General features: G+C 38.7%; 2 protein-coding genes across 4 annotated transcripts; both read right to left on the bottom strand.

The window, feature by feature from the left end:
• Positions 1-811: 811 nt before the first annotated feature.
• Positions 812-4358, bottom strand: LOC131319425 (protein BUD31 homolog 2). 2 transcript variants are annotated; one of them, XM_058349656.1, is made up of 4 exons: positions 4244-4358; positions 2350-2454; positions 2055-2242; positions 812-1207 (listed from the first exon to the last, which is right to left on the bottom strand). In XM_058349656.1, the coding sequence occupies exons 2-4, from the start codon at positions 2441-2443 to the stop codon at positions 1052-1054; spliced, it is 438 nt and encodes a 145-aa protein (XP_058205639.1). In that variant the 5' UTR covers positions 2444-2454; positions 4244-4358; the 3' UTR covers positions 812-1051. The 2 variants fall into 2 exon arrangements, with proteins under 2 accessions (XP_058205639.1, XP_058205640.1); XM_058349657.1 differs by having other exon boundaries at positions 2350-2453; positions 4148-4274.
• Positions 4359-11641: 7283 nt separating this feature from the next.
• LOC131318913 (serine/threonine-protein kinase KIPK2-like) lies at positions 11642-18091 on the bottom strand. Of its 2 annotated transcripts, none has more exons than XM_058348959.1 (3): positions 17896-18091; positions 14011-16172; positions 11642-12884 (listed from the first exon to the last, which is right to left on the bottom strand). In XM_058348959.1, exons 2-3 carry the CDS (start codon positions 15942-15944, stop codon positions 12050-12052), a joined length of 2769 nt encoding a protein of 922 aa, XP_058204942.1. In that variant the 5' UTR covers positions 15945-16172; positions 17896-18091; the 3' UTR covers positions 11642-12049. The 2 variants fall into 2 exon arrangements, with proteins under 2 accessions (XP_058204942.1, XP_058204943.1); XM_058348960.1 differs by lacking the exon at positions 17896-18091 and adding an exon at positions 17617-17640.
• Between the last annotated feature and the right edge of the window lie 8345 nt (positions 18092-26436).

The raw sequence follows: 26436 nt of genomic DNA, 5'->3' as shown, positions 1-26436 counted from the left end.
GGTGATAGTATTTCCGCCCTCTATATTCCATCGACAAACAGGCTAGGGTCAAGCCCATTCTTTTAGTGGCTCACCACTACAGACCATTAAGATTCTGAAGACCATACCGGAGATGGTACCAATTTAGACTAAGGCTCTGAAGACCATATCGGCATCCTCCTACCAATTTAGACTAAGGTTATGAAGACCATATCGGCAACCTCTCCTCTCTGTTATTCGTTCAACTCAGATTGGTGCAGAGCACAAAAATCATCCTGCTTCCGTTGAAAAGTTGCCAGGAGACTCGGATCCAGGCAAGAATCTCGCCATGAATGTCATCGTCTTCTATTTTCATTTGATTTCTGCATTTTTTAAATTTTTTATTCATCTGCCGTTACTCTCCGGTACTGGCCGGAACTCACTGGTAAATTAACCGGAACAAAAACATACCTTCGTGTCTACTTCACCTGTCCTTTAACACATTAAGCATGTTCGAATAACCGATGTTTGGATAAAAACAATACGGTCATGATTAAATATCCCTTGCATTCTACATCCCACAAAAGATGGGATAATGCAATGAAATAACATGTGATCTGGGATTAGTAGTCCGATCAAACAAATGGGTCATAGAGTACAACTGATTCAACCATGCAAAGGAACCCAGACACATATCAAACTAGCAAATCGCAAAGGTTTAAGGCTAACCAAATACCAGTAACCAGAACAGTTTTAGCTAATACATTCTGAACAAACCATAAGAGAAAATCAAAAGACAGCTAGCTAGAGCTTGCCGATAAACTCTTTGATGGTGAGAGAAGAACAAATCCCAAGAGCAAACTTCAATGTCTGAATCCACTTTTTCCTAACAAGTTCAGTAAATCATCACAACATGAAAACATCCACAACATTAGGCAGAACATATCTAGATTGCATAAGCTCTACAGTACACCAGGCATGCATCTCATAGAATATTTATCCCGCGATTGAGATGTTTCATACCTTTTTACATAGTTAAGTGACTAATAGGAAAATGACATATAAAGTGGTTACACTCTAGAAGAAAGGCAGATCAGTCTCCACTAGCACAACCCCTGCAACCGCAATGCACACACTCTATAACCTTTTCCTCTCTCAGATGCTTGGGGACTCGACAAACACAAGTGGTTTGGAAGTTGTGATCCCTCGGTTGCATGCACCTTAAACAGCATAGACGTTCATAACCAGGCTGCAAATGAAGCACAAATTTACAAGAATATATCACAATTTCTTTGTCAAATCAACATTTCCTACCTTAATAGTTAATAGTTGTATCGTACGATTCGTATCTAATACTGAAACCAGGAAATGCTGCTACAATTACAAAATTCTTCTCTTAGGCTCCGTTTGTTTCAATGTAAATGTTTTTTCAAAAAACAAACTTCAAACTTTTATTTTCCGGTGTTTGGTTGGCACTTGAAAAATATTTTCAGAAATCGACAAAATAATGTAGAGAGATAAAGAGGGGGCTTAAATTGTGGAGAGATCTGAGAATATTGGAATTGAACATGGGTCATGACTAACAATCGAGGAAACTGAGCAGTGAGAAATGAGAATTGCAGAAGAAGACGGCGGGTTCATTTCGAAAAATAACTTACGGAAGATTTAAGGGTAAGTTATTTTCATCCAATTAATGGAAAATGCTTTACATGTAAAATGTTTTCCTCATTTTTTACACAGCGAAACACCGGAAAATAGGTAAAACATTTTACCGGAAAACATTTTACGCCCAAACAAAGAAAATTTATGTCCTCGTGAAAAAAAGGGAAAAAAAGGTTAAGAACGCATTAGCTGACTGCATCATATTCATCCTATAAGCACCATATAACCAAATAATTATACAGGTGTATTGGTTCTTTTCTCTAGACAAAATAGATCAAAACAGATGTAAGCATGAACTGGGAATCACGAGATTTCTGATAGCTGTCGTCCGATATGAAATGCTACTTCATCAGAAACAGGAAAACAAGGGAAGAAAAGGAAAGCTAAGCAAAAACCCAATTTGGGGAATATTCGAAGGAGGGGACGACACAAACCTTCTTCCATTTTGCAATCAAATTAGGGTCAGCATAGCCTTGGTCCAAGCAAAACTCGTACAACTCCTTCGAGATTTCCTTCCTCCTGTGGTAAAGGTCGAAAATGTAGCGACTCTTCTGATGTGCTATTTTGAAAATAGGCCATAAAGCTTCACATTTTCTTTTCCCATCATGGGGATCATTCTCAGCTATCCAAGACATTAAATAAAAGTGCCACGATTAGTTTCAAATTGTGGAGAGATCAAGATTAACAAACAGCGCTATGAGAGTAACACAACAAAAAGCAGATCAAAACCTTCTCTCATCTTAGCTTGTAGTTCACGAAGAGTTGGTTCAATCAGTTCCCACCCCTCTGGATATTTGACACGGTTTGTCTTCACCTTTGGCATTTTTCTGACTGCAGCAAAGGAACAGATTGTCAAGGACGAGGAAATAATACTGTACTGATCTTTGTCCTAGGAATGATCCACTGCATTTTATCTCTAAACATTTCATTTTCCCTCTTCTAAACAGAGATTAAAAGGCAAAATAGGAGAAACACACATGTAACGTACTAACGTAGGGTTATGAAGACAAGGTAATAGGAAAACAAATTACCCATGCAGAAAAAAACCCATTTACGTAATTCACCTACATATCTACTATCTAGTCACATCATCCAAAAAAATCTTTATACTAGGATTGCTCTATAAGAAGAAACTCAGAACATTCATAAAGCAATGTGTCTCAACAAAACAACTGCCAACAAAGTCTTAACAATGAATGTGAAACCAATCATGGTTGAAAACTTATTGGAGTGACAAAAAAACACATGCATGGGACTTGGGCATATAACTAAAGAGCCTAAAGAGGGAATCTGGACTCATCGGCCAAAATAGCTATTTGGCAAGATTCTAACAGAAAACTAGCCCAGGCAGGCAGGAAATTACTTATTGTAATTTTTTAATGATGGTTTTATGTTTCTAAAATCAGCTGATTTTCTGAGGTAGATGACTTGGAGTGGCATATCATATTATTATTTCCCAAACTATTTCCTCTTGTTCCTCCAATGTACAGGAGACATGCTCATTGGGGGAATTTAATACATTTGCATACTAATTTGGAGAAACATATAAGCTTTCTAATAATGTTCATGTTGTATGCATAGTAGTTTTTGGCTAATTACAGGGACCTCAGATGGAGTTTTGACAACTAGAAGGATCACTCCTGTGCACTCTGAGATTACATTGCCTTCTCCACTTGTCGGCCAAATGTTGCTAAATTGCCAATGAAATACATAATTAGGCTCGCAATACAAAATTATAAGCTTGCGTTAATATATGAAAAAATGATTCTCTCCGACCCAACCCAACACGCGCGCGCACACACACACTCACTCATACAAGCGCGCACGCTCGCACGCACACAGGTGAAAAATAATTGAAAATACTACAATACCCAAATCAAAAAATGCAGCTATGAACAACGTCACAAACACGCGCGCGCGCGCACACACACAAAATGCAAAAGAAAAACAAATCCCTGTATAACATTGCACTGAAAATTCATCAGTTTCTCACATCAAATTCATCTAAACAACCCCTTCCTTCAACTGATGAAACCTAATTCATCTATTTATGCCCCATACACCACACACATGTACGTACTATATATCTGATGTCTTGTATTGCGTATATAAGATTCATAACATCCGTCAGATAGAGAAGCTGCACCAAGAATACCTAGAACTGCTTTACTGTTGAAACATATGGTATCTTGGGCAAGTCACTGTATGGTGCCGAGGTTATGAATTGAACTGTTCCCTAAGAATAAGTGCATTTCAATTTCTAACCCATTCACCCGTAACCAATCGAAACCAAATACTAACAACATCAAATCAACAAGAAATAGAATTTTTTCTAAACGGTAGGATGAATATAATTGGAAAACAACTACAAAACGGTTCTAGATGACGATATGTACTGCAAAAACAAAAACAAAACCCAATACGAAACTCAAAACAAATAATGGAACGACTGGAGTCCCATCAAACAATTCAATTATCTTGAATGGACTCAAATCAAACAAACAAGTGATACCACAATCCAGGAACTTTTGTAGCTTTAAAAAGCTGGGAAATTTACTCGCTTTGTAATCTTTCACACGCACAGAGAGAGAGAGAGAGAGAGAGAGAGAGAGAGAGAGAGCTGTTCTTATCGTCGCCTGGGCTTTGATAAATTTTGGGGGTGGTTCTGATTCTGATCAATTTGTAAATTAGGGCTACGTCTGTATTGAAGACATCTGAAGAAACCCTGCAACTTTATCTATATCACAAACTACACCCCCTGTTTTCAATGTAAATCAGTTTAAGCCCACACATTATGTGAGTGGAACTAGCCCCGAAAATATATTTGTTTAACATGCTTTGCACCGTACATGCCTAGCCTGGTCTGTCTATTAAACATGACATGTCACATGCCATGTTAGGATACTCTAAGACCAGCACAGCCCATGGGTCCCTAATTAGTACCGTGCATGTACTTTGTTGGGGACATTTTTTTTTTTTTTGAAAGAGCAAGAAATGCATAGATACTATAAGCAAACAATTTCAGGGGAATACGACAAACTTAAGCCAACACATTATACAAGTTTACAACAACAAAAGACTATGAAGCCAAAACGGTCACACCAACTGCTGTAGACTCGGTCCAAAAGGTATGTCCCCTATAGCTGTCCTAGAGATCAGCGCCCTCTTTGCTAGGCAGTGGGCCCGACACACATCTTTGCATTCGACCTTTGTGATTCTACAAAAGTCTAGTTTTGAAATTTCCAAGCCGATGTTGCGCAACAAAAAAGTGACCCCGAAATGGGGCTCAGACTGTCCGGCTATCTGCATGGTAGCATTTAAGCAATGAGTATAAATATAAGTGACATTATAATGATAGTGCAAGGACCATTTGATAGCTAAGAGGATAGCCATGAGTTCAGTATGTATAGGGCTGGAACTCCAGCATGAGAACGAGAGAGGTCCTGAAAAATTGAGCCATCTGCAAATGACGCGCAAAGGCCTAGACCGCTTGTCTGGTGACCTATTTTCCATGCTTCATCCACATGGATATTGGTTACCTGCTGGTGGAGTCGGAGAAGAATGTGAGCAGTACAGGGTATGGCTTGAGAATAAATGATGGCGACGTCGGCATTGTGGAGCACCCTGTAATTTCTGTCTTTCGCGCTCAGCCCAGAGGGATGACCTCTTGAACCAAAGAGCACTATCTGTGGCCAATAATGCTAAAGCCACATTTGGGAGGAAGGGAGTGTCAGAGAACACTTACTGGTTGCGAAGTTTCCAAATCGCCCAGAGAGTAGCGACAAATTGGAAAAAACGGTCTTGGTGATTCAAGGAAATGGTGAGGCGAATGATCCAGTCCATTAACCATTCTTTGAAAGCTAGGCCCTCAGATATAGTTAATAAGGTGATAGGGAAGGCGCTGGTGTTCCATACAATGACAGTAGATTGGCATTTCCAAAAAAGATGCTCTGTTGTTTCCTCTTTGATGGAGCAAAGAGGGCAGAGCGGTGACAGATACTGAAGCCGGGGGACCAAATTACTCTTGGCTACTAAAATACCTTTGATACATTTCCAAAGAAAAACCTTGATTCGTTCCGGAAGATTCAAGCTCCAAAGAGTTTTCCAGACATTGTACCCTTTGTGTAAGTGGGAGGGTTGTGCATGATCAGCTGAGGCTGAGAACCTGTTCTTATCATCATGTAATGAAAGGTACCCAGACTTGGTAGCGTAGCGACCCGAAGGAGTGTGAGGCCGAATATGTTGATCAGGGGAAGGATGAGTAGTAGAAGATCTCGGATTTTTTCGACAGAGGGTCCTTCCGGGGTTGCAGAGATAATGCTAGAGACCTTGAGTTGTTCAGTGCCCATGAAAGGAACTAGATGGTTGAGGGGTTGAGGACTATGGGGTATCAACCGATCAGTGTAGAGATTTATGGATTTTCTGTTTCGCACAATCCAAGAGATATGATGAGCAATAAGGTCACCCCCGTGTAGAATGCTTTTCCAGGTCCACGAAGACTTGGGATGGGCCTTAACTTTGAGAATACTAGTGCTGGCACAATATTTGGGAAGGAGAATTTTTGACACAAGGAGGGATGGGTAGCTTGATTGAGAAGGCGGAAGTCCCTGATACAGAGCCCTCCCTCAAATTTGTAGGCTGAAATTTTATCCCAAGATAACCAGTACAAAGGTTTGCGATCCCCGGACTTCCACCAAAAAGCCGCGGAAATAGCATTGAGTTCGTCACAGATGGCCAAGGGAAGTTTGAAAGTGGAGCAGAGGTATATGGGTAGTGAGGATTAAACCGATTGGATTAAGGTCAGTTTGCCGGCTTGAGAGACAGTTGTCTTCCATCTAGCCAACGCTGCCTGGGTTTTAGAAAGTATTAATTGTAGGGTCGGTCAAAACTTTGACTATTGATTTGAGGAGGCTTTTGATCAGCCAACCACAAAGAGACATATGGAGGGGCCTGGAGGACTTACATATGGCCAAGGACCCATGCGGGACCCCGCACGTCAAGAAGATTGTCCCACACGGGAGAACAACAGGTCTCGCAGGGTGGGCAAAACCCTCACTAGCAGAGTAATCCACGAGAACCATCATGGAGGGGTCGCACAAGTCACGAGACCCCGAAATAATAGAGAGATCTCATTAAAACGTCGAGTCCTACTTTGGTCACGAGGCAGGACCACGGGAACCTCAAGACGGGACGATCGTTGTGGAATCGCGATCCTACTTCCACGGAAATTGAGAGGGATCTAGTGGCATGGTGGCTTGGGAAGGAGGCATTGTTTTTTCATTTTTTGACACATCAAGAGGTAGCCCCAAGTAGGAAGCTAGATCATTAACTACGGGAATGTGGAAAAAAACTCTGGAATCTACTGCGGAATGCCCTAGGAGTGCTAGGACTGAAAGTGATGGAAGATTTCTGTTGATTGATGCTTTGTCCCGAAAAAAGGCTAAAGTGTTTCAGGGTATCTCGCAGAGTGGCACAGCTTTGCATGGAAGGTTGGAAGAAAATGAGGCAATTGTCGGCAAAGAAAAGGTGAGAGAGAGAGGGTCCATTTCGTGAGAGTTTAAGGCCTTTGCACATTTGCGAGCTATCAAGATGATTTAGAGCACATGAAAGAGATTCTGAGGAAAATGATAAAAAGATAAGGGGACAGGGATCACCCTGCCGAAGTCCTCTACGGGGTATGAATTTCTCAGAAGGGGCTCCATTGTTAAGGACCGAAAAAGAGACAGTGGAGAAGCATTGGTGCAGGAGACAAATCCAATGCTCAGAAAAGCCCATTTTGCGAAGAATTGCTGACAGAGAATTCCAACTAACACGGTCGAAAGCCTTGCTCATGTCGAGCTTTAAGGGCTGCCAATTGTTTTTGACCCTGCTTCCGAGTGGCAATGTGGTGAGAAAATTCACAGGCTAGCAAAGAACTGTCGGCAATCAATCAACCGTGTACAAAGGCATTCTGGGTAGGGGAGATATAGGAAGGCAGTATGTGTTTGAGACGATTAGCCAATGTCTTGGAGATGCTGGGGACTTGTAAACGTAAAAATAGTAAAAGATTTAAACAAATTTTTTAAAAAGTTGTAACAAAAATTTGTCAAATATAGATATAACTAAAATAGGATAAAGAATAGTAAGAAACAGAGCCATTTATGCTATTGGAGTTTTGCATTTTTGTCGGATCAAAAAAATATATATATATTTTGCATTTTTGTATTATTATACTATAGTATTGGTTTATACGTATCCAGATTATTCAGTTGATTGTAGGAACACAAATACTACTATCATTTATAAATGATTAAACTTAATGGGCAATTCTTATTTGTGTGTATATATACACACGCACATATATATGAGTGATACATCATGCTCATGTTTTACTGTGCTCATGCTCGTGCTACTGCTGGGTGCCCCAAAATAACAGCCCTAAGTGTCCGTGTCAATTGACTCATACTATGTTGTGTCGAGTCGTGCATACATCTATATGAGTCGCGGTCATACCAACTAAGCTCAGTTTACACCTCTATACACCACATACTAATATATCATGCATGTGGATATACTAGAGTCAAATCCAACTAATCTTCCTCAACTAGCCATTGCCGAAAAATACCACCTCCAATCCACGCCACACTCCTCCCCTCTCTAAGAGTGTCTCCAATGGCATAACCAAAGCTAAAAAAAATTAAAATTAGCAATATTGGTCTAACATATGACTCATAATGGTATAACCAAACTTTGCCACCCATTAACTAATAACCAAATTTTCGTCTTTGGATAAACAAAAGTAGTAATTTTTTATTATTTTGATAACCAATTTAATGGATACTACGCACTCTCTTTCCTTCCTCTCTTCTCCCACCACTATCAATGGACCCACCAACTTATTTTTATTCTCAACTCTCTCCATCTCTCTCTATCTACTAATAATGATTCTTGATTATGGACTAAAAATTACTACTATTGTGGAATTTCACATTGTTAATCTAACTAAAAAATGAGATGACAAATTTTAATTTTGGCTATGCAATTCGCAATCAGAAATCCTATTGGTACCGACGGTACCCATAGGGAAAATGCACCGACGGCCACCGGACGGCCGTCTCCGGTCACCGGACGGCCGATCCGAGCCGTCCAAAAATTTTAAAAAATAAAACCGAGTGGCCTTACGCGAGAATCAATGGCATCCGAGGTGTGTAGGGTATTTGATCCGAGTACCCCTTTTTCGTGTATATACACGTATATACAAATATACACGAAAAATGGGTGCTCGGATCAAGTACCCTACACACCTCGGATGCCATTGATTCTCGCGTAAGGCCACTCGGTTTTATTTTTTAAAATTTTTGGACGGCTCGGATCGGCCGTCCGGTGACCGGAGACGGCCGTCCGGTGGCCGTCGGTGCATTTTCCCTATGGGTACCGTCGGTACCCATAGCAGTACTCATTGGCAATACCCTACGGGCGGAGCCAAGATTTTTATTAGTACTAGTGGGGTCAATATGCAAGTTATCTTTTCCAGTGTAGTATTTGCTAATCCCAAGAAACACACGTTAAATGTTGTTTTACTCTGCAATTGGTCCCGAAGACTGGTTATATATATATATACATACAATCCGGATCTCTTAAGGGATCTCACACGGGCTTACCGTGCGGGACTCCCCTTTCCCGATCGAATTACGACGATCCGATCCGCTCAAAGTGATCAGAACGTGATTTTAAGGGTACTTGCGAGAAATCAGAAAAAAAAATGATCGGGAGAGGCTTCATCCGAACAGTTTTTTTTTGAACGGTTCAGTAAAAAACTGTTCGGATCGAGCCCTTCCCTATCATTTTTTTTGCCAATTTCTCGCGGGTACTTTTAAAATCACGTTCTGCACACTTTGAGCGGCTCGGATCGTCACAATTCGATCGGGAAAGGGGAGTCCCGCACGGTAAGCCCGTGCGGGATCCCTCATTGGATCCCGAGTGTATGTGTGTATATATATATATATATTTATTTTTTTTTTGAACCAGAAGATTGGTTTTATATTGAAAACCATGCAAGATGGGCTAATTCATAATGCTATCAACTCTCGACTTGCGCACGAATTTCGTAGTGGATGAAATCGGTTTAGTAGCCTCAGACGAGCTGCATCCTCTTGACAAAAAATGAAGTCAGCCACCGGTGATTATGTACTCGTAGTAGCCTTTCGATGGAACGCAACATCCTGCTGCTATGCTAGCACTTGAATTTCAGCAAGGATCACAATTGAGGGGTTTTGGGGCTGATGCCCTTTGTTTTCCCAAAAGGTACCCAAAAAAGGAGAACGCTTGAGATTTTTATGTATTTGAAGTCAGTAGGGACAATTTAGGAATTTTTTCTAGAGCTTAACAGCAAAATTAGACTGCAAACTATCAAATGTCCTTGTGAAAAAGTAATGGCAGACTAATAATACGTACACGAATAAGTTTCAGGTCCTTTGTACTGTTTAGTGTATGGTTTGCGAAATATGATAAGTATCGGTTTCCTTGAAAATAGTACATGACTGGGTTCTATTGACGACTTGTTGCCCTGTCTATGAACTTGTCTATTTAACTTGAAACATATCAGACCGTGAACCGGGGTGGGAAGGGCTTTGAGTCTTTGATGTTCACATCTCGTCAATGGAGTACCTTTCTTTCGGCCAGAAACAGATCATGGGACTGATGATATCTGATGTCTGCGCACGAAATTTCCCACATTTTGCCAAGTTTGAAAGCAGTTGGAAGAAATTGCCATGGAGGAGACGAAGAGTAAAAATAAAGACGAGCTCTCCAACATCCAACCTCTGTGTGAAGACTGGAAAATACTTCCGGTAATCTTCGAGGACCTATGCCTTCATGTTCTTCCAGAGTATTCCCAGCAATTAAAGGTAACCGTCATATTTTGCTTCCCCATTTCTTAAATTGTGTCGAGTTAAAAGAACTAAAGAGCCCCGTGCATAGAAACAAACACAACTCTCACAAGAACGGGGTCATATCCATGTCTGTGTCCCGTAAATGTTGGCATAAACAACCATATACCTCTCACAATATGCATTAGTATCACCCCTTGAACCAAAGTAAATAGTAGATCGATACATACTTTCACACCATTGGCACATTAGTTTCGGCAACTTAAGACTCGCTCAATCCTCTTTTTTGCGTCTTTTTAAGCATGAGAAAACAAAGAGTGATATAGACCCACAACTGAATATGTGGTACTGTTCCGGAGACAAAAGAAGGGCAAAAGAAGAACATGCAATGTGCATAATGTTAAATAAATAACGAACATCGCTTTTAACGAACAGAGACACCTACGTACAGATTTTCATCAAAGGAAGCTGCTTTGGTGTTTGGAAACAATTCTCAGGGGGAAAAAAAAGAAGAAGAAGAGAACTCTACAATTGAGGTTGTAGCTCTTCAAAAAAAAAGGTCGTCCATTGCATAACATATGGCTTAAATATGGTCAGTCTACTGGATATTCAGCCAAAGCTCCACCGGTGGTTAATAACGAAATAGTGATCAGTAATCTAATATCAAATGCCCTGACGTTTTTTAAAAGGAATTCAGGAAATTGTGCGTAATATTGTCCTCAATTCATCAAGTCATACGTCCTTCAATCAAAATATAAAGCAGGATACACTAGCAATAATTTGAGCAAGTGAATTCCATGGAGAACACTCACGTAGAAGATTCACAAATTCTTCAGAGAAAGGAGATATGTATCAAGAAATTTCAGATAAAGATTTCTCCTAAATACAACAGTGCAGCGATCAAGCACGAATAATACAAGAAAACCTAAGACCAAAACTTAATGATTTTAAGGTTTCAGATATTTGCTGTTACAAATATCAAGTTCCCTTCCCTCGTACCCCTATCAATTACAGGTACCCGGGGGGGGGGGGGGGGGTGTTTGTGGAAATTGAGAGCCGATGCGTGTGTGGAAGAAAGAACTCCATCTCTTGTTGCAGACAGAAAAATGTACGAATAGAAAGCTACAGACATTTCAGCTCAGTATTCGATATGGTAACAAGAAAGGACCAGATAGTGTTAATACATGATAACTCAACTGTTACACTAAAATTTGAAATTCAATGAGGAATAGCCATTCTACAACTTGTGCCCCTGCGATAATGGGAATAGTGCCATCCATTTTAGAGAATCTAGCTCTTTAGCAGTTACTATAAGTTAAGCTCAACACTAAAATACTAAATAATTGTAAATTCCAATCCCATGATGAAACAGCCATCTCTCATGATTGCATCAATCTTCAAGACATTTTATAAAGGTCTTGAGCGACCGATGTATTTTCTGATACCCTGGCTTTTCCATAACATTTCCATACCGGACTTGCATTATAAATTTATAACCAATATACCAGCTACAAGAAGGGAGGGAGAGGAAGGTAAAATACCTTGACTAAAAACATTTTTTCTTAGAACAACTCAAATTCCAGATGCTCTCCTGCAGCCCCATACTCCAAATATTTTCTCCCTTTTACAGTTTCAAGATCACAGAACTCAGGCAATTCAGGAGGAACCGCACACCGTATCAGAGCCCAATTCAAGCCATCAAAGAAGGGGTGCCGCTTGATCTCAGCAGCCCCTCTCTCAAATCCCAAACGATTCTCAGGCTCCTTGACTAACAGCCTTTGGATGAGATCCCTCGCATGGAAACTAACAAGTGGGCTTTCTGGAAACTTAAGGCACTGTAAAACCACATTGGTTAACGTTTCTTCATTCCCAGAAGCACCTTTAAAAGGTGTCCTCCCATATAAAAGCTCATATAGAAAGATACCGAATGTCCACCAATCAACGGCACTCCCATGGCCCTCTCCTTTAATGATTTCAGGAGCCAAGTACTCGTGGGTCCCAACAAAGGAGTTGGACCGGGCATCCGTTGGCTCAACTACAAGCTGTGGCAGTGATCTGACTAGGGCTGCCGCCAGGTCAGCTTTTTGTTTCTTTGCTTTTGCAGCAGAAGGCAAAAACCTGGGTCTGAAGCATGCAACTTGACAGGACGGCTCAATACAAAATGGATCAGTGCAGCTGGACCCTGTACATGGACCTGAAATCTTCGGGGGCTCCATAGCCGACGAAGACGATTTCAGGAGAGTTGGGCTTACAGAGCATCTGAGTGACAGGTCAAAATCTGTAAGCATGATGTGACCATCTTCTCGGACCAGAATGTTTTCTGGCTTCAAATCTCGGTAGATAACTCCAAGCATATGCAAATACTCCAAAGCAAGGAGGACTTCAGCCACGTAAAACCTGCAAATACAAGGAAATGTTTTGAGGATTAAGTTATCTAGAAAGAATGACGAGAAAAGGCCTCATAATAAAAGAGTCCCTACCCACTTTGGTAATTGAATCAAGAAACAAAACCCATCACTGTTGGCCCACGTTCTGTTCATTTTCCCAACACTCAAGTATATTTAACCAAATGCTATGCTTGACAGTTACCTATACAACTTGTTTTGGAGAAAACATTCTGTTAAGAGACCACAGATATATTATCTTACAGTCAAGTTACATCAAAAGAGAGTTTTCCCTACCATTGGTTCATTAACCAATAAAAGTTTCAATTGGGACATGAATATGCTCCTTGTGATTATAATCAACCACGGCGATATTTTAGCAATTAGTTTGGACTTCAAGACCCAGAAGAAGATTAGGAACACACCAATCCTACAATGCGCTTGTCAAGATTCCAAAAGAAGCCATTCTTCTACCCTTGTTTGTTAATTAAAACAAATAATTGCCAACCATATAATAAAATTGATTACTTTCAACCATGTTCTTATGCGGGAATTTGGGATTATACAACTTTAGATCTTGAAAGTTTGATAGATAATACAGCAGCTGCTGCATTTATAAAGTATCAAACAAATTCAATTATCTTGAATCAACAAATATACGCTTTACCTATAATTACTAATTACATAAACCAGCTAAACTGAAGGAGCTGCAATCAGAGAGAGACTGTACAGGGAGCACGCAGTGCACATACTTCAGATAAAACCTTCATAAATACATAATAAAAATTCATACTCTTCAGCAAATTAGCATGCTGACAATGCATTCTTTTGGATGAACATATCAGTTTTTATCAAGTTGTAAACTGGTCTGAATAAACCAATATAAAAGCTTTCAACAAACTGTTTTCCGTAATGCCATATTAACAGTATAAACTTTTAAGTGTGTGAACTGTGACCTTTCTTTCCCCGTCCAGGATAAATTCAGGAGTTCATCCAAAAAACCTGAAAATGCTACCTACATGTACGATGAATTCCTAATCAGGGTTGCTTTTTTATTGTGTCTTTCACCTTTCTCATTAAAGCTTTTCAGTACTTTCAAAACTCTGTCAGCCAGAAAGAGAAAAAATTCATTTTCCTACCTTGCTGCTTGCTCAGGAAAATATCTTTCAGGCTGCTTCTGCCGAAGAACATGCAGATCTCCACCAGGACAATACTCCATAACTAGGCATGACAAATTATCTGATGTAAACTGCGCATATAGCGTGGGCAGAAAAGGATGATCAAGAATTCTCAGTATTTCTCTTTCAGTTTGGGCCCTTGGCAACTTTTTTCTTCTAGCCAAAAATTCATTGTCCATGACCTTAATGGCAAAAAGGCAGTTTGTTCCTATCAGCTCAGCAAGATACACCGTGCCAATATCTCCAGAACCAAGCTTCTTCAACAGACTGAAATGTCCTAAACCTAGAAATCCATGTTGTTTGCTGACATGGCGGATGGCTTGCCACCTCATGTCCTTTGACATGTGAGGCCTGTTGCCACAATTAGACCCGCTAAGGTTACTCTCTTCACTGATAGTAGTGCTTGTGCTATACTCACCAAAGCTACTTTTTGAACTCTGAGAGATTTCCCCCTTTTCCTTAGGGTTCAAGTTCTTGACGGGTTTTTCAACCACAGATCCGCTTTCGTTACTCTTACTAGAAGTAAAACCCACTTTAACTGCACTGGAGTTCATTTTACTTGAGCTGACCTCAGCACATACAATTGCAGTGTTGGATGATGGTGAATCTCTATTGGTCTCGTTTCCCACATTGGTAAAAGAACAGCGGCATCTTTCGCAAAGTATAGACCCAGTGCTAAGATCCAAGCTACTAGTAATATCTTTGCTTGTATTAGAAGTGGAGCCAACAGTAGGGGAATTCCGGTTTAAGTTCTTCTTAACAATCGGCTTGTACTTGCGGACTGGCTTGACCGGATGTGGAACCTTTCGTGTAGGCTTGCTTCCCTTATTTCGCTTGAATGCAGTAGATGAGGATAGTAGCGTCTGCACCCTGCCTTTTTGTCTTGACTTCTGTGCTGCCACTTTGTTCCCTAATTTGACTGAGGCAGGAATACTACCGGTCTGTATTTCACCATGAATTATCTGACAAGACAGAGAAGAAACAACTGCATGCTTTTCCTCGGAGAACAGCTCCAGCTCTGGTGTTTGATTCTGAACTTCTGTTGACACAGGTGTCTCATTTTCCATCAGCGTGGACCTCTTACCCTTTTCTTTGGTTTCCAAGGGGAATTGAGGTGAAGAATGATCACTTCGGTTTGGTGTTCTCATCTTGGGTTCTGGTAAAGAAGGAACTACTGCGTGATTTTCTGGCTTTTCCGTTTCAGACTCTGATGTCTCACTCCAGATTTCTATTTCCACAGATGCTACTCCTGTATTTGCTAGTGCCAAATCCAGTGGAGGAGAAGAATGGGCACTCTGGACAGATGATTTCATCTTTGACTCCCAACGATACTGAGGTAATTTTTCAGAGTGGTTCCAATAGCGTTCTCCTGGTACCAGAGATATTTCAAGACCTCCCCCATTACTGCCGCTTGGGGAACCACTGGACTCACCAGCTTCAACTCCTGAGGACCTGTACAAATTTACATTTTTACCAACTTCTGAGACCCTAGGAGAACCTGCTGTTTTGGCTAACCTTTTCATGGCAGCCATTTCAGATGCCTGAGAAATACATTGCCTCCTTAGTGCCTGTTTCAGAGACACTGGTTCCGAGAACCCAATTCCTGGTGAACGAGGTACACCCACACCAACTGGTTTCTTCAATGTATCTTTCCTTGAGGGCACTGTGGTTGCCTGTTCTGAAATATGCAAACTCTTTGATGATGGTTTGAGACTAATTGCCTCAAAAAGCTTATTGATATCATCGTGTAGAGAATTATCAGATCCCAGCTTCAGAAAAGGATGTTTTTGACGTTTATCATGTGCTACTGTTTGATTAATACTTTTAGAATATTCAACCCAGTTCAACTCGTCCTTAGCTTCAACGATTTCACAAGTACCAGAAAAGGAACCCATCAACTCAAGGTTTATGTGGTGTATCTTACAGATACAATTATTAAGAAAGTCGAAGACAGCCTATCAAACTAAATTATTCCGTTTCTTAGGAACCATACATGTCAGGCAATTGATATGAATGACACCACATGCACCGTAGAGCTTTGTTTTATCATACAAAATCCACATCTTGTGTCATCCATTAACTCCTTTCAAAAACTTCATTTCTTCACATGCACCATCAAGATCCTGAAATGTAACCAGAGAATAGATAATGTTACCGAACAACCCCAATTTCCCAATCGCCAGTTAATGAAATTAGAGAAATATTAGGGCAAACCAAGGGAAGTTAGGGACCCATATTTAGGGCTTGCAAATGAACCGAGTTGTTCACGAGAAGCGAGAAGCTCGACTCGAAACAGCTCGACTCGGTTAGAGCTCGTTTGAACTCGAGCTGATCTTCGAGCTACTCACGAACAACTCAGCTCAAGTTTGAATGAGCTCGCTAAATTCAGGGCGACCTGAGCTCAACCAGCACAAAACCCGGCTTGACTCGGCTCTTTTGTAGCCCTAACCATATTTCATGCAATTTCACAACATTGAAGAACGTGGCACATCAAGAGCATGAACATAATAATTCAACAAGGTTACGCAAAATGATCAGGCATGTGATGCCTTCATAGAAAAAGAAGGTTTTTAGAGACATGAAAGTGTATTAAAATAACATTGGGAAAATAAATTCTAAATTGGTTTCATCATTTGTTTTATTGAATTCCCCACATAACAAAGAGACAGCCATTTGTTTAGGAATACCTCAAGGAGGTATATAGCAGTTATATCCATTTTAGTTATTTAGTAATTCGTTTTAGTTATCTTCTTAATATTCTAGACGATCTTAGTATCGGAGTTTTCTTAAGGATTGCCATTCCAAGCATTGCTCCCGTTGGACTTCTTATGTCCGGATATGGGCATTCTAGTTGAACTATTGCTTGAAAACTGTCACTAACGGTAACCCAAAAACATTCTAGTTTTTTTTGCTAAGCGAAAACATTCTAGTTGACAAAATGTTTTTAACTACAGAAGCCAGATTAAGCAAAGACAACAAATGATGACAATGTGATACTAAGAGGAAGAAATCCAAAATGCAAATCCCCCCCCCCCCCCCCCCCCCCCCCCCATCCCAATTAATTTTTTAAGATTAAGAATTCCGATTAAAGGCGAGAACTAATGACTCTAGACTTCTAAGGAGAGCAACCCTGATTCACCAATCAATATAATAAAACCACCTCAACTCAAGCAAGTTCAGGCCAAACTAACACACACTAAATTACCTGCAATTGTATCAAGGAGTTTGTGGAGGGATACGTGTAGGATAAGGGAGAAGAAATGGTGGGAAAAACCAACTTTTTTACTTTAAGGGAGAGGAAATGGTGAGAAAAAATGAACTTTTTTACTTTGAGGGAGAAGAAATGATGGGGAAAACTCTACGTCCTTGATACCCTTGATTCAATTTCCTCTCCCTTTTTGAGTTTTTCCCACCATTTCCTCTCCCATTTTTTCCTCCACGAATCTCCCACAAATCCTTGATACCAATACAGACCCAACAAATCATTATCTTCTCAAAAAAACATTTTACAGCAATAAGAAAATAAATTAGAGAACTTGCAGCACAGATTATTCAGCAAATGAGAACCTAGAGAGAAAACCGTCGATTCCATTGGAAGTGCACCAGTTAGGATTTTAATTGATACAAGTATATACTACAAGAGAAGTAAACAGTATTCAGAAAATATTTCCGTTGATTACCACATTTTAACGACATAAAAATCAAGAATTTTACGAAAATCACGAATCGCAAAGACTGAACTCTGTGGAATAGAGTTGGAGAGAGAAAATTAAAGGGTGTTGAAAGAAATCACAAGAAATTCAACAAAAAAGGCAAGTAAAGTGAAAGCAGGAGAAGAAAAGTTACCTCAAAAACACAGCTTTAGATTCAGTGATCTAGAAGATGAGAGTTTGGGGGGGCAATGTGGAGTACGAAAACCCTATGTGGGGTTTCAGGAGCGTTTGGTGGATAGAGATGGGAAGAGAGAGAAGAGAGATGGGGGGGAGAGAGTAAATGGTATAGTGTGTTTCACTGTTTCTCTCTCTAAATTCAGACCCAGTTGTGTATGTAATATGTATTTTGACAGGATGGGTCCTTGCGCAGAAGTTGGTGTGGGTCCTACGTAGGTGCCGAACAGTCGGATCCGATCCGATGGTGATTTCTGCCCCTAGATTTTTTTTTTTTTTTTTATCCGCTTTCTGCCTCTAGATTCGATGGCCCTTTTTAATTAGGGTTTTCACTCTCCTTCTGTGATTAGATAGATCTATTACTTGAGGCTAATTTGGTTTTAAAAGTTAAACAATACTCCCGTTGTCCCAAATTGGATGTCAATTTTTGATATCTGTGTCAATTTCAATTCCTTATATTTTTCAACACATGTCTCAAAAAATATGTTATATGGATCTTGTTTGATAGTTCTCGATTAGTTATATTATACAAAGTTTTTAAACTCATGAAAACCAACATAGATTGAAAGATATAAGCGATGAAAAATGATACGAGTTTCAAAAATTGTCATCCTTTTTGGGACGGAGGGAATAATTTTTTTTTCCTTTTTTTATAATTTTTTTGTATTTGCTAGTTTTATGTCAAATTTTTATGATTTATTGATTCGTCTCGGCGAGAGAAATCGAAAAAGTAAAAAAGTTTGATCAAAACTCATAATTTTTTTTAAGAAGACAACAAAAAAAGTCAAAAAAGTTGTCATTTTACTTATTTTTGTATTTATTCAAAAAAATTACTGAGTTTTGATCATACTTTTTTACTTTTGTAATTCCTCTCGCTCAGACGAATTAATAAATCACAAAGTTTGACGCAAAACAAATAAATGCAAAAAAAATTTGAATAGAGACAACAAAAAAAAAAAAAAAACCACTTAGACTTTTTAATCCAAACCCACCCTTCAGCCTTTTTCGTTTGAGGGATTCAAATTTTTGGACACAGTCTTTAATTATCTTTCTTTATCTATCTCTCCTCATTCCTTACTCTTATTAAAAACCTCACTTAAAATTTCCAAACGAACAAGGCCTTCTTCTTTTAATTTTAGTAGTATCTTTTACTGTGTGAAATTATAAATTATCCAAAGCTCTTGAGTAACTCATTTTACATAAAGGGCAATTTGATACTTTCCCGTGAACAAAAATAAAAGGAGTGTCAATGGACAAAAGAGAAGTGTTAAAATCATTTCTCTTTAATTATTGTCCTAATATGGAATTCATCATAAAAAATATTTGAAAGTAAAAAACTACTTTCAACCAAATCAAAGGTGTTGCTAATGCCAATATTATTTTTGTTTGTGCCAAAATTATACTCCTATACACTTTTCAATCAAAAAAAGTACTTCATCCGTCCAGATTTAATTGTCTCTAGTTCTATTCTAACAGGCTAAAAAATGGGTTATATTTTTGAATCCGTAATGAATTTCATATCGAATATAAATCTTGTTTGATAGATCTCGATTAACTCTATAATACAATGTTTTTAAAATCACGTAAACATTATAAATTGAAAGGTATAATCAATTGAAAAATGACACGAACTCCAAAAAAGAACTATTAAATCCGAAGGGATGGAATAATATATTTGTCGCCAACCAAAAAATTTTCTCAATCAAAAAAAGTAATAATATATTCGTCACCAACCACAAAATTTTATACAAGGTGATGAACATGTTTGTTGTAAATAATTGATTTAAAAAATAATCTGGTTATCGCAAATAACATTAATTGAACTGAATAGTAATATAATGTTAAAAGAGGAGAGTCGGAACGAAACATCTAGCGTGAAACTATTGGTACCATATATATATATATATATATTTTCTTATATTCTATGGGATACGATAACTTTAGAGAATATGCCAAATTCATAGTCTTTATCTACTGTAGAGGTGATGCAGCTATAGTATTTATTATTATTATTATTATTATTACATGTTGTAGTGCTTGAAATCAAAGGCGTAAAATATTTTACAAAACCCAATTACCTAGAGTTATGGCTTAAATATTTAAGCTCCTCATATCTCGATGATATCCCGTCCGAGCATTTGAAAAAAAAATTATGACCAGAAGGAATCCTATTTTGTAGGTAGTGATTTAGCATAAATAAATAAACAAGGCGTCTGGCTGAGAACATAGAAAATATATATAAATAAGACGGCAAAATTGGGTCCCGAGTGCGTCAATCACCTCTACGATTGAAAGACACATATGAGAGAGAATGATTATATATTATATTTGTAAAATTTTGTTAGCTATGATATCATAATCTATTCCTACAAAATTCAACCAAAAATAGTATTTTAATAATGTACATATAAGAATTAAAAAAATGCCATACCGACTAAAGGTGCATAATTGCAGGGCCACATTATACGTGCGATGGGATCCTTATGATCAGACCATGCCACGGACGACGGACCGCATCCCTTTCGGCCAATTACTACACATGGCCCTTTCCCTTTTGTAGGCTTTGGTGACCCCCACCATGCATCTCTCTTCTCTTATCCTATATACTTCTAAAATTTTCAGGATGATATCATGCTTTAATTAATTGTGTGACTATGACTACTGATCTGAACTTGGAGTCCCTGGAGTGAGAGAAACTCGCTGCAATTTGCAGCGGCAGAAAACGGCCACGTTTAATTATAAAGGTTGTGTGGGGCCTATTTTGGAGCCTCAAACAAATAATCAAAGTCGTTCGATGATTTAAAAATAATCTTTTGAGCAGTCTTGTAAAATTGGCCCAATCAGAAAATTGTGTATGATTGATTCAATCTTTTAATTTTTAATTAATAATTTAGGATTCTGAATACTGAATGAATTTTGAAAGAAAGTTGGACTATTATGTGCTCGCCTGCTCGGTATCTCGTTGATCTGAACCACACATATTGTAGAGCTTGTTGAGAAGAGTATTTATCAAAAAAACCATTTGTAACCAAAAAAAATTATTATTATGATCAAACATCGATAGGTGTCAAAACGCAAAATATATTTAACAACTATAAACCGTTTCGATACCTATCGATGTCTAATGAACAAATTTTTTTTAGTAAACGCTCTTCTCAACAAGCCTTACAATACATGTAGGAGACACCGAACACAAGATCCTAAATTTTGAATAAAAAATTACTAAATGATTGCATCAACTACATGTAATTGTCTGATTGAGCTGATTTTTTACTAAACCACTCAATAAATTAATTTTATATTATTGAACGACTCTGATTATTTGTGTGAGACCCTAAAGTAGGCCCCACACAATATCTGTAATTAAAAAGAAAAAGATAGGATAAAAGTGCAAGTGGGTTGCCTTACTTGCCGACAAAACGTGGCCGTTTTTCTGGCATTGCAAATTGCAGCGAGGGGAACTCACTGCAGGGACTCCAAGTCCTACTGATGTTCGGTCGATTTTAATTTTCGCATCATGATTTACCCGACGAACCTCAGAGTGTTAAAACCCTTGTCTCTCTCTACTTACTCTCTCTGTCACCTTTTACAAAAATCAGCTCAATCTAATATGTGTAGATATTCGTTCAAATCTTCTCATTTTTTATTCAAATTACAGGGTTTTCGTGAGCCCACTCGGATTTTTTTTTTTTAAAATTTTTAAAGTGTTTGGATTTTTCGTGCAGGACCCAAAATAGGCTCTGCGTGACCGTCGGTGGAGAATCGGTAAGGCCACTGTCGGTGGCTGCAGAAGGACTCTTAGTTGTGCGACTATGACTACTCATGTTCGATTGATTTTAATTTCTCGCATCATGATTTACCCGACTAACCTCAGAAATTTTATTTTATTTTTTTTGGAGGAATTAAACGATAGAAATGACCTCAGAATGTTATAATCCTCATCTCTCTATCTCTCTGTTTGTTACTTTAAAAACCTCCCTTAATCTTTATCAAACAGCCTCTAAAAATTTGAATCATCACATACATGGCAAAAGCCCATTTTTCATCCAGCGAAGTTAACCACTATATAGCAAGGACTTAACAAGTGAAAGACGGTCCCAATCATTGACCAAAAAAGGAAAGAAAGACGACATATCTACCCGATCGATCGACGACATATCACTGGATTTAGAGACTATTTAGCCACCGGGGTGGTAGTTGAGTCGGCGAGGGCGAAACTTCCTCCCTCTCCTTGTTGCTGTCATGAGCTCGAACTTGCTTCTAGTAGCTAGCAGTCTTTGTGAACCAAATTTAAGAATGTGAAGGCACTTATGTTCAACTCGTGCGCATCATGGTGTGCTAGTTGGATGTGACTACCTTAAGCGTCTCTATACCAAACATTTTAAAGCGGTTGTGAATCTCGATGATCACGCTCAGGGAAGGTGTTACATTTAGACTATTTAGTCGCTTATTGCTAACCATTTTATGGTGTATCCGACAAAAAAGGAGAGAGAGGCTAGTTTTGGACCAATAAGTCAAAGTAACTATGGTTTGTCTTTATTTATTTTATTTTTTTTTTGCATTTATTATTTTTGTGTCAAACTTCTGTTGATTATTGTTGTGTCTCGATGAGAAGAATCAAAAAAGTAAAAAATTATAATTGAAACTCTTACAGCAATTTTTTGAATAAAGACAAAAAATAAGTAAAAAATCTAACTTTTTGACTTATTTTAGCCTTTATTTAAAAAAATTTAAAATTTGATTATAATTTTTTACTTTTCCGATTCCTCTAGTTGAAAAGAATCAATAATTTACAAAAGTATGACATAAAACTAACAAATGCGATTTTTGTTTGAATAAAGACAAACCAAAACCACCCAAAGAGAGGCCATAAAAATTGGACTCGATACACACCGGCGAGAGCCACCGACCGGCAAGCGGGGCCCACTCCAAAAATTGTGAAACAAATGGAAGATTGGATTGAACACCTAAATATATTGGATTGAGCTGATTTTTCATGAGTCCAGTCGAATTTTTTTAAAAGAAATTATTGAACGATTAGATCATCCGTGTGGGACCCGGAGTGGGCCCTGCGGGCTGGTCAGTGGCTCCCGTCGGTTGCTTTAGACTAACCAATAAAAATTAAGGGCGCTCACCGACTTGAGATTGACGATTTTTTCCTCCGAAAATCATATTGGTACCGATCAAAAACATACCGACGGTGTACCGACCGCCGCGCTGGGCCCACTCCTACCACCGGACGACCGATCCGAGCCACCAAATATTCTAAAAAAAAAAAAAACGAGAGCCCTTACTCAAGAATCAACGGCATCCGATGTGTGTAGGTAACACCGCATTTTTTCGTATACATATGTGCGTTTTTTTTTTTTAAATTTTTAAACGGCTTGGATCTGCCGTCCGGTAGCCGGAATGAGCCCGGCGCTGCGGTCGGTACACCGTTGGTATGTTTTTGATCGGTGCACATAGCACCACTCTCCTTCCTCGTGAAAATGTTTTGAAAAGGAGAAGAAAAAAAAAACCAGAGTACTCGGATTCAGCACCGTGAGCTGTGTAGGGCAGGAATTTGAAAGACGCCAAAATTTTCTTTTGTCCACTTCTGTTCTGGTCACGAGTTTTGTTGTTTTCCTCCAGGTGACTGGCCCATCCCTACTTCCCAGTAGACAATGATCGATTCATGCATTGCCCCCAAGTTCCAACCAACCAAATTAAGAAGTACCGCGAGTCACAATCCAGAAATTATATTCACGATCGAGCCACAAGGTTAGTCCGGTTGGTTGCCACAAGGTTAGTCCGGTTAGTTGGTGATTTTGTTTACCACCACATAATTGTCTAGAGTTTGATTATTCTTGAGGACTAATGCCAAAAAAAAATAAAAAATTTCTTGTGAATTCTCTAATCCTGATGCGAATGACCTATTTTTAACCAAACTGATGAGGAAATTATTCAAAGTGACCATAAGCTAGTCCGGGCACAATTGGCTGTTAAACCAAAAAAAAAAAAAAATACTAATATTCATGTGGATATTGCCAAAGAAGGTGCAATCTGCAATGGTCGGTCCAGAGATTAGGGTGAGCCCTTTTTCAATTCGGTTTCGAGTGTCTCTGTTCGGTTTGGGTTTTGATAGAGATTTTTTAGAGTAATAAGTAGAAAAAGATAAATAGAGAAAATTTATTAGAAATCGTGCCTAAGAGTTTTGAGATCCCAACCAAAACAAACAAGGCGGGTAACTCCACCCTCAAAGATGTGATGCTGTATTTTTGCTTCTTAAAGTGGGAGAAATTTGCTCTCAAAAATATTTTCAGGCCCTATATTTGATTTTCATTGTGAAATAAAATCCTCATTTTTTTAATTTTTTTTTGAAGTATTCCTTCTTGAGAGGAAATAGCTTTAAGAGTATTCATCTTTCTTTTACCAACAAAATTTTAGCGTTATTAATAAAGCTAGATTACTACAACGGATGTCGACGTTGCTCAATCAGCTCGAATCAAATCAAGAATCACCCAACAAAAAAGTTCTGGTACAAGATCAATGGTCTAGAAGGTCGAAAACAAGCTCTGAAAATTATGCGCGGAACGAATTCTAGTGGAAACTTTATGCATATATTCATCTCAAAATCAATTGGCAATGGGTGAAAAGGTCCCAAATATTATTAAGTGATCCCTCATCTCACCCCAAGTAATGTAACTCTCTCTCTCTCTCTCTCTCTCTCTCTCTCTGTAATGTTCTAGAATAGTAATACTGAGAACTAAAAGTAGCAAACAAGCTTAGTTTACAAATAAAGCAATTCTTGTTATTTCCACCTTGCAATTCTTTTTGTTGGGTTGGTGGTTGGTGGGTGAGAAAAAGTAGGATTGTTTATGAAGAGTTGCAGTTCGATAAAGAAGGAAAGCGAAATGTTCATCAAATCTCAAATATAAGAAGGGCAGGGTCCATTAAATTGTCCATGGTTGGTTGGTTTGGGTGCCCAGAAATGCGATTAAATCCTCCTTACATGGTCCCCTTACGCGTCAAACCATTCAATGAAGTTGATTATCAAAAAGTACATGGGTAGAAACCTACCAAGACGAGGCCGGCCGGACGGAATGACGAATGAACTAGGCCGACCGTTCCGTAACAATTTAAAATTGTGCTAGTACTAGAACTATAGTAGTATAGTTTTTATTTTAGAAACGTTAAAATTATGTGTTTGCCCGCCAAATATCATTTCAAAGATAGGAACGGATGGAATGACGAATGAGCTGGGCCGCCAACCATCCTGTAACATGGTTGCTTGCTTGCTTGCTTCTTGCCTTTGAGTATAATCTCCCTAGATTGGTAACATGCAGGGCTGTAAATGAGCCGAGCAACTCGTGAGCTCGGCTCGGCTCCTAAACGCTCGGCTCGGCTCGTTCAATAAACGAACTGAGGTTGAGTTTTCGGCTCATTCGACAAAAGATCGGCTCGTTAAAAGAGACTCGGCTCGATTAAAAAGGCTCGTTTACTATATGACTTAGCTCAGTTCATTAAGGCTTTAGCCGAACTCGAGTTCAAGCTTTTTGACTTGTTTAATAAACAAGTCGAGCTCGAGCTTGACAAAGTTTGGCTCGGCTCGGCTCGGCCCTACTAACATGTAACAGTTCCAAAAGAGAGCTGGCTAAAAAATGGCTTTTGACACCATCCAAGCAATTGATAAAACAGTGTTGCAGGCAGCTAAATTATTGATCTGGGTCTAGAAATTTAGCTCCGATGGAGATGGTCTAAAGTGTGGCTAAAGGCATGTCCTGTGGCTTTCAATATTCCAGTGACCAGCAAAAGCTATATATATTTTAGTTTAGCTCTCTTCTTTTGACTACTGCTCCCTCTGTTCTATATTATTTGTCCGGTTTGCAAAATAAAGATACAAAAATAATATAATTTTTGCAAAAAAAGTTTAAATTTTTTTAAACAATTTACTAGATGTAGATGAGTTTTTTTAATTTATTCTTGAATTTTTTTTTTTAAGGACCGGACAAATATTTTAGGACGGAAGAAGTATTTTTTTTTGTTATCTTCTTCCTTTACTTCCCTTTGCCTTTGGATTAATATTTACGCCGCGACTTTTATTTTTCAATAGAATAATGGCATAATATTATTATTATAAAGTTGGGCACCGAAAGAAATAGAATAGCGTATTTTTTGAGATGTGTGACCCTATAGTAGCTATTTTTTTAAAATGTTGGTAAAATAACCTGTTTAAGGAGAAGATAATTGTCTGGATTTCATGTCTTGGAGCACATGTAATCATCAGTTGACCCCACTGATCACTCTGACTTTTTCACTAATATACATTTAATATTTTTATTTGAATTTTTGTTATTTTGACCCGCCAAAAAATTCCCATATTGCTTCGATTTTGCTTCAAAGATCAGACAACAATATCAACATCCAAACGTTCCCTTCTCCTGGCAATTAAGTTGGTAGCATTTCAAATGAGGCAATCATGTATTGTTTTTTTAACACACGTCAAAAGTCATGGTAAAAC

Source organism: Rhododendron vialii, chromosome 3a, assembly GCF_030253575.1.
Source record: "Rhododendron vialii isolate Sample 1 chromosome 3a, ASM3025357v1".
NCBI lineage: Eukaryota > Viridiplantae > Streptophyta > Magnoliopsida > Ericales > Ericaceae > Rhododendron > Rhododendron vialii.
The sequence above is the reverse complement of the archived record's forward strand: the minus strand, read 5'-3'. Positions and strand labels throughout refer to the sequence as shown.